Below are 14,226 nucleotides of genomic sequence, written 5' to 3'. Positions count from 1 at the left end.
TTTTTTTTTTTTTTTTTCTCGTTGAGTTACCCAATTTGACGCTTACAAAGTTGAAAGCGGGTGTATTTCTTTACGTTAGGAGTGTGTCCTGCTCAGGTTAACAATCCAGTAGGAGTAATCTTATGTGCCTACTCGTTCTTACTCCATTTCTCACCTCAGCGCACACCACCCGTTTCTCTTCCATTCCCCCTTCTTTACAACTTAAGAAAAATTTCATGTGATTTCTCCTTCACGTCAGTATTACCACCAGGAAATTTACCCCCACTCCCCTTAATCATATTATTACAGGCGCCCACTAGATCATGTCCTCATTTTCCCTTGGCAATGAAGGCCAAACAAGAAAACTAGCTTTTAACAGAACTGGCAAGTATGTTGACAAAATAAAAATGTGGGCAGATAAACCCTCAAATGATGCATCAAACGTGAGAACCCCCCTTCGAGGAAGTTGCACGTGCGGCGTACGCGTAGCAAAACCCCCTCTCTCCAGACACACTCACACATTACACAGTGACCCACCGAATTGGGAGTAGCAAATCCCAGCAGGACAAGACAGGCATAACCCTAATATAACATAACCCTAATATAACGTAACCCTAATATAACGTAACCCTAATATAACGTAACCCTAATTTAACGTAACCTACCCCGTAGGCACCCCCGAAATGATAAAAAAGATACTGAACAACCTGAACACCTCAAATGAAGAAAAGGATGAGAATTTTAGCCACAGCGAAAATATTTTAAGCCTAATCGAAGGAATAATCATTCACGAAAATTCCTACTGGAAATATGTGAACATACTAAACGAATTAACAACGTTATGTTATGAAGATCCAGTGAATTTTCGGAAATTTTTTTTTGTAAAAAATGAAAATGTCGAAGAACAGAAGAAGAAGGCCAACCAAATATTTGACAGAATATTAATTATCCTTGAAAAATATGAAGATGCAAGGAGCACATTTCTTTGCGCAATTGCCAAGTTAATATTTATCAATGCCTTCGATCTGAACGTCGAAATTTTACGTACCTTCTGTGACTTGGCGTACAATGAGGAATACAAGTATGACGTGCTCTCCGTCTTTGAGGAAATCGTGGCTGCGGCGATGTTGAATTCGGCCGAGGTTAGAAAGGGCAGAACGAACCAATGCACAATTGTTTTCATATGTTCTCCCTTACGTATTTGTGTGCACACAATATGGTCTACAAAACTATGATCATTCTGAAGAGACACATTTGTCGTGACAAATTTTCCAATGAATTATTCCCGCCACCTTTTTTTCCACCCTCATAGAAGGAAACGCTGAAGAATATTTTCAGAGGACTACAACACATGCCAAGGGATAAAGCGGTCGCTAGAAGCTTCACAAGTTGCATACATAAGGTCATCAAGCTCCTGCGGGATTCCTTTGATGAGCACATCTTGACATTCCTGTCCGTGGCAACGTTGGATCGGCACAACTGCCTAATAGCATACGACGAGGGACTACTGAAGGTGCGTTCATTTTTCCGTCCACTTCGCGCTCCACTATCTGGTCCACTATGCGGTCCACGTCGGTTTTAATTTAGTGGGTCGTCTGGTCGATAATATGTTTTCTTTCTGCCCTGCCGTGGATATATGGAAACACGAACCTACATGTAGCACCGCCGTCCTGCAGATTCTCACCACGGAGATGACCAAACGGGAGGAAGACAGTTTTGAGGAGGCGCCACCCCACCTAGAGATGGTGTACCGAATTGTACAGCAACTATGTGGAAACCATGTTAAGCTATGCGCAATTCTGGTAAAGGAAAAAATGCACTTAAATTTTTACTTTAAAAAAATCAAGGAAATAATAAAAAAAGATTTTATGAGTCATTTTGAAAAGAAGAAATCCATCTTTTGCAATATAATTCTCCATACGATAAATAATATTTGCGCATTTGAGAAGGAAATTCTATTTGAGTTGTGCAATTCTCACCACTTCATCGATCTGCTTCTAATTGGTATTAAAATGGAGATGAGCAATCCATATTTTTTAAGCGCAAGTTTGGCTGGGTTATTACTAGTATTAAAAAATGAAGAGCTGTACAAAAAGAACATTGAGTATATCTTAGAGAACACCAAGGATCTGAAAATAGTGTTACCGTTTTTGTTTGGACAGAAATATAACTCCATGCTTCGTTACTACCACAAAACAGATGAGCAGGTGGAAATATATTTACACGATATCGTCAAGAACACTCTTGATATTTTTGCGTTCTTTTTTATGAAGGATGTAGATAAATTCACCATGAAGGTGAAGAGGGGGTTCAGGGACAGCGACATTAACTACTACTTGCTTGTCTGCCTGGGTGAGTCTCTCCGACAATCAGTGGCACACAGGCCTTTCACTACGCGTCCGTTGTGTCGACCCTATTCCAACGCTTCGATTGATATACTTGCACCGTTTAACTTTTTCCCTCACCTACAGAAAGCAAAAACGAAGAAGTAGTGATCCGTCTGCTCAGGTGTATTCACCTCATCCCATTCGACGACTGCAAGTCTATTGAGTTCCATAAAATATTCTTCCTCCTCCGTGAAAAGGAAATCACTCTGAACGAAAAATGGAAGGAAATCTACTACTACTGCGTCAAGATATACATGAAGGTAATAAAAAATGAGGAAATCTCCAAAATTGTGAAGCAGTACAAATTCGAAGACACCCTCACGGGCATTCTACGCATCATGAATCAGTTCCTCCTGAGGGCCGTTATCCTGCACAGAAAAAACGATTTTGTGATATTAAAAGGAAGGAAAGGAATTCCGGGGAGGTTAGGTGAATATGTAGGTGGTGATGTGGGCTATGCGGATTCAGAAGCATACGCTGCTGTCGATGCGGATTATGGAGAAGTTGACTTGAACAAGATAACGGTGGAGTTTCTACGCACTTGTTCCAGGTACCCCCCCCTGAGACATTTCATGAGAAACAACTCCGTAAGCTATTACTTTATAAATATCCTAACAAACGAAGACAGCCTATTCAGCGAAATAAATGTAGATTACGATATTTTAATCGAACGTACGTGGTGTTCCAACATTGAAAATGTTTTCAAAGCGTTAGTCAAAAATAACATTTCAAAGGATAAGAAGATATGTTTACGCCTTTTAATCAACATAGCTGACATGTTCAGTGGTTACTTTTATCAGTTCAAGACGGATACACATTGTAATATATTCGACTTATGTACTCTGGAAGAAAAACACTGGAACAGGAAAAAAGTTTTGCAATATTTTTACATGATGAATAGCACTGACCTTGAGGATTATAAAAAACAGTTGCACACATTTATCAATTCTTATATGACAAATTTGTACACTCTGTTGAACTTGTTCGTTGAAAAAAATATTTTCTCCGAATTGAAGAAAGAACAACGAGAAAATTACTTCCCAGGGGTACTCAAATTTAACAAATTGAAATATGAAAAAAAAATATCGAAATTAAAATTAAAGGAAAAGCATATCAGATCAAAAATTTTACCTGAACAAATGGAGAGAAGAGATAACAAGTCAGGTACTCATCTCTTTGATGAGCTACAAAGTATAAAGAACAAAAAGAAAAAACTCTTTTTGTGGCTACACAATAATAACTTCCAGCAAACATTTGACATCACCCTCGTGGATGATGACATTGAGTGTAACCTTGAGCATATGTTCGAAATGCCCAAAGTGGTGAAGAAAAAAAAAAACATACGCCCTGGAAGAGGAAATGTCTACCTCGGAAAAAACCATCCTGATGTTACAATTTTGAAAAGGGAATCACCAGATGGGTTTCTGGAAGACTCACTCGGGGGGAATATCAAAGGTGTCAACAATGGTGAAAGTCAAATGGAAGGGAAAATAGAACGAACGGGTAATTTATCCCCCCAGGGTGTGCAATTTGATGATAATAAGGAAATTCGTGGGAGGAGCTCCTCTACAAGTGAACCATCCTACGGTGATGATGAATCTTCAGCCTCCTCCCTCGCAAAGGAAAATCCAAACGAAACTGTCTTAGACAAAATCGCCTGCGAACTCCTTTCCTTTGACAAGGAAAAAATTTACGACCAGAAGACTAGCCAATTAAACATACTTCTATTTAGCAAAAGAGGCCTTTTTGTGAATTGCAACAAAGGGCAAATAAATGTGGCCCATATTTTTCACACATTTTTGCGAATATTTTTCAACATCATAATAAATAGCGTAAACAGTAATGAACATTATCACTACCTCCGAGTGAAGGAATTTTTTTTAAAGACATGTGTCCTCAAGACGATGATCAACCTTCTATCGCAGTGCACTTTTTACGACTGTAGCGTATATGCCCATTTCTTCCGTTTGTATAGCGAAATTCTGAAGCAAAATTTGACGGCAATGGAGTCCATGGATATGTTAATTTTTTACAACATTTTTTTCTACTACTGTAAATTACTGAGTAGAGAATTTATTAACAAACTTATCAATGAGGAATATGCCCTTTCTGAGAAGGAGCAATATTTTTACGCAGAAATTTGCCATCTTTTTTACTGTTTTACGCAAAAAATTATTTATATTCAATTTTCCCATTACAGCGAAATTCAAAAATGGTGTGTGGACTGCTCCTTGTTCTTTTTCTTTTACAAAAATAATATTCTTCTGATGCTTTATCTGTTTATATACATTAATAGCGTCCACCACGGGTCTGTGTACTCCTCCTATATATACCACAAGAAGCAATTTACCTCTATTCATACCATCTTCTTTTACACGCTCTTCACCCTATCGTATTTGATGTGCTTTTCAAAAAAGTTGAAGTACTTTATTTTGTACTTTATCAATTATAAGAGATATATTCACAAGGTTCTCTTTAGGAGATCTGTCCTTCACTCCCTTTTTCTGTACCAGAAGCTTATATACGTACGGATCGTCCTGCAGAATCAACTATCTCAGGAGAGGCGAGCCCCTGCGCAGATTTACCACATTTCTCCGGTGATCTACGTGCGGGAGAACGGTAAGGCATCCCAACAAAGGTCTAGCGGCCACGAGGATCACTTCGCCACAAATAGGAGGAACTACCCCATGGGGGGTTTTGAAATGGTGGGTGGTGGTTATTTCCCCCACACACACACTCTCGACGCGGCGATCCGTTCACATTTGAACTTTACCAATTCGCTAGTGCACATACCAACGTGCTGTACTTCCCTCCCCCTGTGCAGCTGTCGAATGGTACTTCCTGGCCATCGGGCTGGACGAGTACTACCTCATTTATATCCCAGACAACTTTGAAGAAAATATAATGGAAGATAAGGACATCAAACTAGTAATTCACTCTGCGAAAAAATATACAGACATAACTAGAATATGCTTAAGCAAACATAGTGAGAACTTCTTCGTCTTCGGTTACATAAATCACGAGGACGATAAGAGCTACGAACTCTATGACATATTCATAAGTGTTAATAGACACTTTCGTGATGAAATAATTTCCTATTCCCAATTTTTATCTGGGGGGAGTTTAGAAACGAAGGTGGATTTGGTGCAAGACACTGTCTTCGCAAATAACTTGAAAAGGCATATGAACATACGCAACATTATTATAACGTCTTTTGCATATAAGGAAGTGAAACCAAGTGAGTACTCTAAAAAGAAGGCAAAGACAAGGGATAAAAGGAAACACAACCTAGGCAGTGGTGAACATTTCCATGGATTGTCAGATGAGGGGCTAAATGAAGAGTCTCTCCAATCAGAACCAAATTCTGACACCCGTTATAGCAATTCTAGTGGTACAGTGAACCACCATGAGGAGGCACCATCTTCTGGAACCGAATCAAACGATGAAGAATTTAACATTTTTAGGAGAAATACAAACAGCACAAGAAAGAGGAAACTTTTCTTTTTCGTTTTAACGAAAAACCATTTATATATTTTTAAATTAAATTTTAAAAAATGGTTATGTTTAAGTCCATTCATCGATGGAGAAAAGGATGACATACACCTTTACGTTGAGTCCAGTCTAGATAGTGCAGAAGAACCCATCAGGGGGAAAAAAATCTTCAAGAATGAGAAGATATATTTGAATAATTTCTTGGGACTCTGTGCAAGTCGTACTGACGATCAGAACGTTGCATTTGCCAGGAAGTGTGCAGTACGGAACACCATCAAACATGTGTACTCGTCCAACAACACGGAGTACACCAACGAGCATGTCGTCTTGTCGACAAACACCACATCCACCGCGCAGAGTGACGATCAGCGAGACGGTAATCAAGACGATCACCGCGGGGATGGAAGGCTAATGGGTGCAGAACATTACTTACATAACCAGAGGTACCTATCTGCAAACAAATCCTTCCTAAAAATTGTACACAAATACAATAACGAAAATTTAAACAAAATTAAATTCGTTAATAATTACGAAAGTATAGTAGCACTCAGCTACAAAGTCAAGAATGGAGAATTTCCGGAAAAAAAAATAAAAATAATTATGTTTGATGATTATACGCGGGAGCTTTGGAAACGTTCTCTGGCATTTTCGCTCAACATACAAATGACTTCCTCGTACGTATAAATTTGGGCAGAGATGGGGAGAAGAGGCTCTCCAAAATGCCATTTGAGGGATACAGATTGGGGGGATGGACTTGCCCCCTTTCCGACATCCCCCTCATCAAGTCGCAATCCTTTTTGCGCCCGCCTTCCTGCATTTGCACTCGTTTCATTTCCCCCCCCCCCTTTTTTTTTTTTTCCTTACCTTCAGGGAGTGGCTACGAAAATGGACTTAACCGCCTTGCCGACGACTGCACATGCGTACCTGTTAAAAGAACACCCCTGCGATATGGCCCTGGTCTTCTTTTCAACCCATTGGCAGCGAACATGTGATACAGCGTCACCAGTGCGGACCACACCTCCTATTCAGCTAAAGGAAAAGAGGGTATTCCTTTCTGCAACTCTTTAACATTTGCAGAAATGTAGAAATGACTTTAAAAAAATGGGCGTTTATAAAAAATGGGGGGCAAAGGCAGATGTCGACTCGGCTCGGCTCAACCCTTACGCCCGCCGGTGAGACGGAAGAAATACTCAAACCAAGAGCACAAATCGGGACTAAAACAAGGACCGCAGCGCAGATAGGCGGCATGCAGGAAGGCTAAAAGGCCAAGCGCAAAGGGTAAACACATGCGGATCACCCAGGAGTGAGCATAAATAGGCAAATACATCAATAAAATTCAAAGACAAATAAAAAAAAAAATTGAGGAGCCCAACGGATGGTATGGGCCGCGACGGCGTATTCGATAGAATGGAAAGACTCCACCCGAGTGAGGAGATCCACATGGTGATGGACACATGGTGATACACATATGGTGAATCACACTGGAAAGGCATATTCTCTGCTACCGTTATGATACACCCCCCCCGTGGATTGCCTATCCGTAGGAGGAGGACGTAAATTGGTTCTCCCCCTTCCTTTTACGCGCGTCAGTCCCGTGGATTTTCCAGCGTACTGTGTAGCTTCACCAGATGGTCATTATTATCACAAATCAAGGAGGATAATTCCAAAATTTGGGAGTTGATTAAAATTAATTCTTGCCCATACATACGCATGACCTTTTCTGACATCCTAGAAGCTTCGTCAACATGGGCCTCATCGTACCCCTTGAGAGTATCCTTCGAAATATCATGAAAAAGCGCACTGAGGGTTTTATCTTCCAGAGCTTTTCTATTTTCATTATTCACACTTGGCATTTTTAAAATAAAACTTATGGGCACAAATTTGGATAATTCATTTGATAGCAAACTATGAGCTTGGCTAGCTACATTTTTCACGGTAAAATCTATTTTTTTTTGTGGATTTTTCTGAAGCAATTTTAGCTGTTCGCATACTATTTTGCTATAGACATTTCTTTCATTCCATATGGCTATACATCGATAAAATTTATTTACCATTTCTACGTTAACTTGTTCGTGTAATACACACCTGAGTACTGGGACGACAAAAATTTGTAATCCTTTTTCCGCGATGGAATAATATTTCATCAAGTCGTTTTTTAAATTGTTTCTCAATTCTTGTATTAAATGATTATACACATAGAAAATCGCAATTTTTGAATTTACTAAAACTGACGTATCTACAAAAACATCCCTCATCACTTGGAACAACTGCTCCGGAGGATCTATGAAATGTTTTATGTAACAGCAAACTCTTTCAATATCTACCTGTAGCGTATTTAACACTCTCAAAGATTCGGCTATCTGATTTTTGGGAAATATATTTCCACTGGAAGTTATCATGTTCTCTTCCTTCACTTCGTTCTTATACATATCCATGACAACGCTCTGGTCGCTCGATATGGACGATTCGATGTCCATATCATCTGAGTTGTAATAATTGGAATCCTTTCTGTAATGCATATTCATCCTATCATCCTTATCATCATCATTATCATCGTGATCGTTATCCTTATCTTTCTTCATTTTCTTCTCTTCTACATTTCCTGCTGGGGGAAAGGAAATGTTTTGCAATATACTACTGTTGCCGCTACTTTGTCTTCTTACCCCAGTTTCATGAACATTTTTATAGTCTCTACCACTGCTGACATTAAAATGGTTATCGTCATTACCTATGTAACTGTTTGAACGGTACCCCCTTTCCGTTTGAGACTCATCCTCATCATGGTTCGGTGGATATAAGATGTTCATATTTTCCCCCACAGGGTGCGCTTTCTTCGATTCCTTATTGCTACTTCCGTAAAGGCATTTCTTCAAATCGTCCAGTATCATGGCCGTCTTGCTGCTCTGACTATTTTTTTTCTGCTCCACTCCAAGGCTACGTTGGTCAGCGTGGCTGCCGTCGACCTCGTCGTTCGTAAGTCCTTCATCTTTGCCGCTTTCTCCGTCAGTCTGCTTTACATTAAAAGGAATATTCCTTAGAATGGACAATTGATTCAACACGCTTTCGTTACAGTTCTTGCTGTGCGATGTGTTGTTCGTTTCGATAAGTTTTTTTTTTTCGTCCTCTGCTTTTGCAGGGGAGAAAAGCAAATTATGCAAATTCCTATGGAGATTGCTCAGATCCTCATTTATGCTGGTCTTTCTGAATTCTCCACGGGGGTGATTACTGTGATGGTCTCCGAAAATGGTGCCACAATTTTCATCGTAAGTGTCAGCGTAGTTATGGTCCGGCTTGCCTTCGTACACATGGCTGCTTTTGCGCCCACTTCGAATGGTTCCATCATCATTGTCGTGATTGTAGCTGTCAATGTACCGATCGTGTGCGCGCTGATCATCGCGATCGTTGTAATAGTCATCTTGATCGCCATGATAACCATCGCCGTGATAACCACCACCATGATAATCATGATGGTCGTCGTCACCATGGTAGTCGCCACCATTGCCGCGGTAGTGGCCACTATCCCCGTAATGATCCCCCCTATGATCCCCCCTATGGTAGCCGTCTTCTGCATAATACGCATCACTGTTGTAATAATCATCTACGTAGTTATAATTGTCTTCATTCCGCGGGGGTTCCCCTCCATCAGAATTGACATTCACGTTGTGGTCGGCACTTCCATACGCACTAAATTTAGACCCCCTCTCGCCATCATTTCTTACGTACTTCTTCTGATAACGACCATGATTATTTTTCATGGCACCTGGGCCTTTTGCCTTCTTATTCATTGGCCTCTTTTTATATGGGGGTGCTATGTATTGACTACTCACGTGGTCCCAGTTATTTAGCATTTCATTTTTCCCTTCATAATTATCGCTTCCTCTAAAATTGGAAGAAGTAGAAGTGTAAGTGGGCATTTCTGAATTGAACTCGTCGCCCTGTTGCATGTCATTGTGCATTGGTTCATTACGCCGCACTTCATGACGATACGATTTGTTGTTAAATCCCCCCCCTCCTACTCCTCCTCCCTCATCACGATTACCATACCTCCTGTTCTTTCCCCTGCCGTAGCTGTCATCGTTCAGAAATTTCTCACCTCTTTTTTTCCCCTTATCATTGTTCCAATTTTTTTTTTCATATTTCATTTTACACGTGCAGCGCCTTTACCAGGATAATTGTATGTGACAGTGAAGATGAGGGAGCGGGTCCCTACAGGTGGCACATAAAGGGTGTCCTTCGGGATTGTGTAATTCACATTCACGAACCGGCACGTGACGTGAAGATTCCCCTGGACAATATGCAACGTTGCAATGTTCACCTAGGTAAAGTACACCTCCGCAAGGGTACACCCTCGTAATGTACAACAGCATACAGTTTACCCCCGATTTTTACACACCAAAGGCTTGCCCACAGGAAGCTTACACTTACACGTGAAGTACAAACGCTCAGATGCTATGAGGCAAATGATGAGTTATCCATCCTCGGAAATAAACCTTACATAAATTTTTTCCCTTTCACAAAAAAAAAAATTAAATCATCATGCAGTGAAATGAATCCATGCCCATTTGTTTTGCATAAAACTTGTCATCCAGTAAAATGTGAAGAAAAAAAAAAAAAAAAAAAATGCACTGCATATCCTGCATATCATCATAAAAGCTTAAACCCTACGCGTTCTCTGTTATTTCCTGAAAGTACCCCAAAGATGTACATATAATAATATTACATGTATATTTATATATATACACAATGCTACCATTAGCATATATTCGGGAAAAAATAATTTCTTCTTTTCTGGCACATGGTGAATGTGATGAATGCTACGATTGCTTGTTAAAATGAGCACTGGTGTGTTGGGTTTTGCTTACGTTTTTTTTTTTTTTTTTTTTTTTTTTTTTTTCTTTATACCTTTCGAAATGGGCAGTTGCTTTTTCCCTATCTACATTCTTCGCGTTAATACGGATGGCTTTGTGATTTGTTTCGATCCCTGCTGCGAGGTTCGATATGCTCTTCACCCTTTTTTTTCTTCGCGCCTCTCTAAGCCTTTTTTACGCGCCACAGTTGGCATTACATAAAAAATATGTACATATATGTATTATGCAAACTATTTACATGTGCGTTCATTTCGCAGGCGCATTTTTTTTTTTTTTTTTTTTGAACGTTATTTTTTTGTATACAGGCGTGCGCGTTTTGTTTTGAACTTTTACGCCCACGTCGTTGAACGCAGGTTTCGCGTTTTAGAGCTTCCCGTTTTGGTTCTGCCTACTCACCTTCATATGTACTTCCACGATTGCACAATTGCAAAACTATACATTTAAGGGCATAGTCTCGAGCGCGCACCTTGCACCATACATGATCCTGATGTATAATTGGGATGCAGTTTACCCCCCACCTGGTGATGTAGAAAAATATTTTACGTGTACTTTTTGTGCAGATACCCTTAGGGCTTAGCACATGTACATAAAAGTAAAAATTTTCACCACTGACCTACAAGAGCCTACCTACATTGTATGAAAAAACAAGCAAACAAATCAGAAAACGATTGACCTTGGGGGGGGTAGGAAAAAAAAAAAGAAAAAAAAAAAAAAAACGCATAACACGTCGTAGAAAGTATACTCTGAACTACGTGCAGTGGTGAACGAACGAGGTGACCCCAAAAAACGCACCGTGAAATTTTTCAGCAGAAAAAATATGTGAGCCCTTTAAAAAATAATCGAGCCGTCGGAAAGTATATAACAAAAAAAGCGCATATCCATTTTTCGCGTTTCTATTTTTTGCGCTGCCGTTTTATAAAATAAAAATATGTATATTTGCATGGGTAGTAGAAAAATATATCCATCCACATATATACATATACGAGCGTATATTGCGCATATTTGCGCTTACTGTTGTGGATGTTTTTGTTCTTCCATTTTAACGTTTGCCTTATTCTTGTTTTTTTATTGTTTTCAACTATTTTATACTTGTTCAATAGAGAAAAAAAAAAAAAAAAAAAAAAAAAAAGGCTCTTCAGAAGCCCCCCACTGTTTTTTTTCTTTTCTTCCCTTTTTTCCAAATTTTAGCGAATTTTTTTTTTTTTTTTTTTTTTTTTTTTTTTTTTTTTAGTGAAGAATAACGTGTGGTAGAGTAACCCCCCAAACAAAGCCGCTGACAACATCCTGTGTCAGTTTGCAATGGGTGTACTAAAATACCTACGCATGCTTATGGCGATTTGTGGTTATATATCACCATGAATAACCATTTATAACCATTATAAAACTTTCTATGGGTGCTATAAGATGTGGCGTGAATACATTTCGCGCATATAGCTTCTAACCATGTATGTGTATGTATACGCCTACAGGAAAAGTGCCACACACCATGCATGGATCTAAGCGCCTTCGCATGTGTGTTCAAATATACCTGCTTACGTGTAACCCCGTCTAGGTGACTCTTCCGTCGAGGAAGGGCCTACCGCCAAAGCTCAAAAAAAAAAATACACATATATATATATATATGTATGTACGACTTTCATATTACCTCCTTCCATGCGTGTACATACCATTTGCACAGTTATGTGACCCACTAATAATGCCAAGTTGTGAATTTTTTTAGAATCCCCGTAACCGGGTACATGTGCACAAAGCGCCATTTCAACATATCAAGACAGGGGCGCTAAGTTTCTGTGCAACGCTACCAATAGAGGGTGGATATTTCACGGTTGTACGCATATACATATGGGTAGAAGTGTGCACATTGGAATGGAAAAATTGTTAGAATAAGTTGGTTAAGCTTTTTCCCGCATACAAGAACGTGGAAATTTTTAACTTTTTTTATAAATTAATGGCCCTGTAACCAGTAATTGTCACCTTTTTTTTTTTTTTTTTTTTTTTTTTTTTAGTATATATCATTACATGGTTCATATTTTTATGTGTATATATTTTATCGCTTGGACATTTCAATTTGAAGTAACATTCCCCACACAACAGATTTACTAAACGTGTATGCAATGCTAGCGGACGTATAAATGCGACTGTGAAACGAGTGAATGTACAACAGTGTATGTGTATGCACATATGTCAACGGGTGCATGCGTGCGCACCTCTGAGTATAGAGAAGGATTACTTTTTACCTTTTCCATCACTCACCATGAATTTTTTTTTTTAAAATACTCCCCCCCCCCTCCCATTTAGATGCCAAAATGACCAGGCAATGTCAAATGCTACCACGTATTTATCTATGTACTGTGTAATATTTTATGTGCATGCGCTTGTATGCGCTTAGAAGCGCGAACCTTGCATGTGTATTTTTTTTTTTTTTATCTCCTATTTTCAACACCTTTTTTTTTTTTTTAATCTCCTATTTTCAACACCTTTTTTTTTTTTTATCTCCTATTTTCAACACCTTTTTTTTTTTTTTTTATCTCCTATTTTCAACACCTTTTTTTTTTTTTATCGTACATTTTCCCTCCCTTTTTTTGTTGTATTGATCTGACAAAAATAATGAGCATTTCCCCTTTTCGCTAAAATCGTGAGCTCCCTCTCCCCCCCTTCACTTTTCCGTTGTAACGTTAAAAGGGAAAAATGTGCGCACTTATCCATGCGAATAAGTGCTTTAGATGATTTCCGTGCTTATAGTAGTATGTCTAGGTCAATGCAACTTTATGTACGCACATATGATGCTCCCATGTGAATATAAATAGGTGAACCCCGAAACGACCGCTTGTGTGTGCATGGGTGCATAAGCACGAATACATGTACTTCTCTATGGATACTACGTTTATCTATGACTCCCCCGCCCACTGCTTCTAACGAATGAGCGAATTTCACAAATAATTAGAATTTTTTTTTTTTTTATGGAAAACCGAATGTAGCTGCATGCATATATCTCAGTAGTCGAAAAAGAGATTTAACGAATATATTACATCCATTTGTATGCCTTATATTTTTTTTTTTTTGCCCCTTCCGCCGGTATGTAACTGTTTGACACAACTGTTGCCAACCACCGAGGGCGTACCAACTTTATATAAACTACATGCATATTCAATGTGAAAATTGTGTGAGGTGTTTAAACTATAATTACATATGGCCTCCTCCTCTTCTCCCTTTATACGGAAAATTTATGAATGATTAAATGTGCATACTTTTAAAAGAAGTGTTTACCGTGAGACGCGCGTTCACCGAACTGTTTATACCAAGGTGCATGTGCACCTGTACGTACAGGGGAAAAATATACACTTGCCGTTACACTTACATTTACCTATATATGTACATGCGTATTTTCGTGCCGACATTCCATTGTGCTCCCCCATGTAAATGCTTAAGCACAAGAATTGTGTCATCCTCCCCCAATGTGTACTCGTATTTGCAGTTTGAACATTTCAATTATTAACCTT

General features: G+C 39.2%; 2 protein-coding genes across 2 annotated transcripts; one reads left to right on the top strand and one right to left on the bottom strand.

The window, feature by feature from the left end:
- Window positions 1-662: 662 nt before the first annotated feature.
- PKNH_0938700 (conserved Plasmodium protein, unknown function) lies at window positions 663-6,753 on the top strand (the record flags this gene model as incomplete). The annotated part of the gene is made up of 6 exons (XM_002259375.1): window positions 663-1,121; window positions 1,292-1,492; window positions 1,656-2,331; window positions 2,451-4,985; window positions 5,191-6,532; window positions 6,729-6,753. 6 exons carry the CDS (start codon window positions 663-665, stop codon window positions 6,751-6,753), a joined length of 5,238 nt encoding a protein of 1,745 aa, XP_002259411.1.
- A 691-nt stretch (window positions 6,754-7,444) lies between these two features.
- On the bottom strand, window positions 7,445-10,000 carry PKNH_0938600 (conserved Plasmodium protein, unknown function; the record flags this gene model as incomplete). Its single annotated transcript, XM_002259374.2, has 1 exon — window positions 7,445-10,000. The coding sequence occupies one exon, from the start codon at window positions 9,998-10,000 to the stop codon at window positions 7,445-7,447; it is 2,556 nt and encodes an 851-aa protein (XP_002259410.2).
- Between the last annotated feature and the right edge of the window lie 4,226 nt (window positions 10,001-14,226).

This window comes from Plasmodium knowlesi (genome assembly GCF_000006355.2).
Source record: "Plasmodium knowlesi strain H genome assembly, chromosome: 9".
Lineage (NCBI taxonomy): Eukaryota > Apicomplexa > Aconoidasida > Haemosporida > Plasmodiidae > Plasmodium > Plasmodium knowlesi.
The sequence above is the reverse complement of the archived record's forward strand: the minus strand, read 5'-3'. Positions and strand labels throughout refer to the sequence as shown.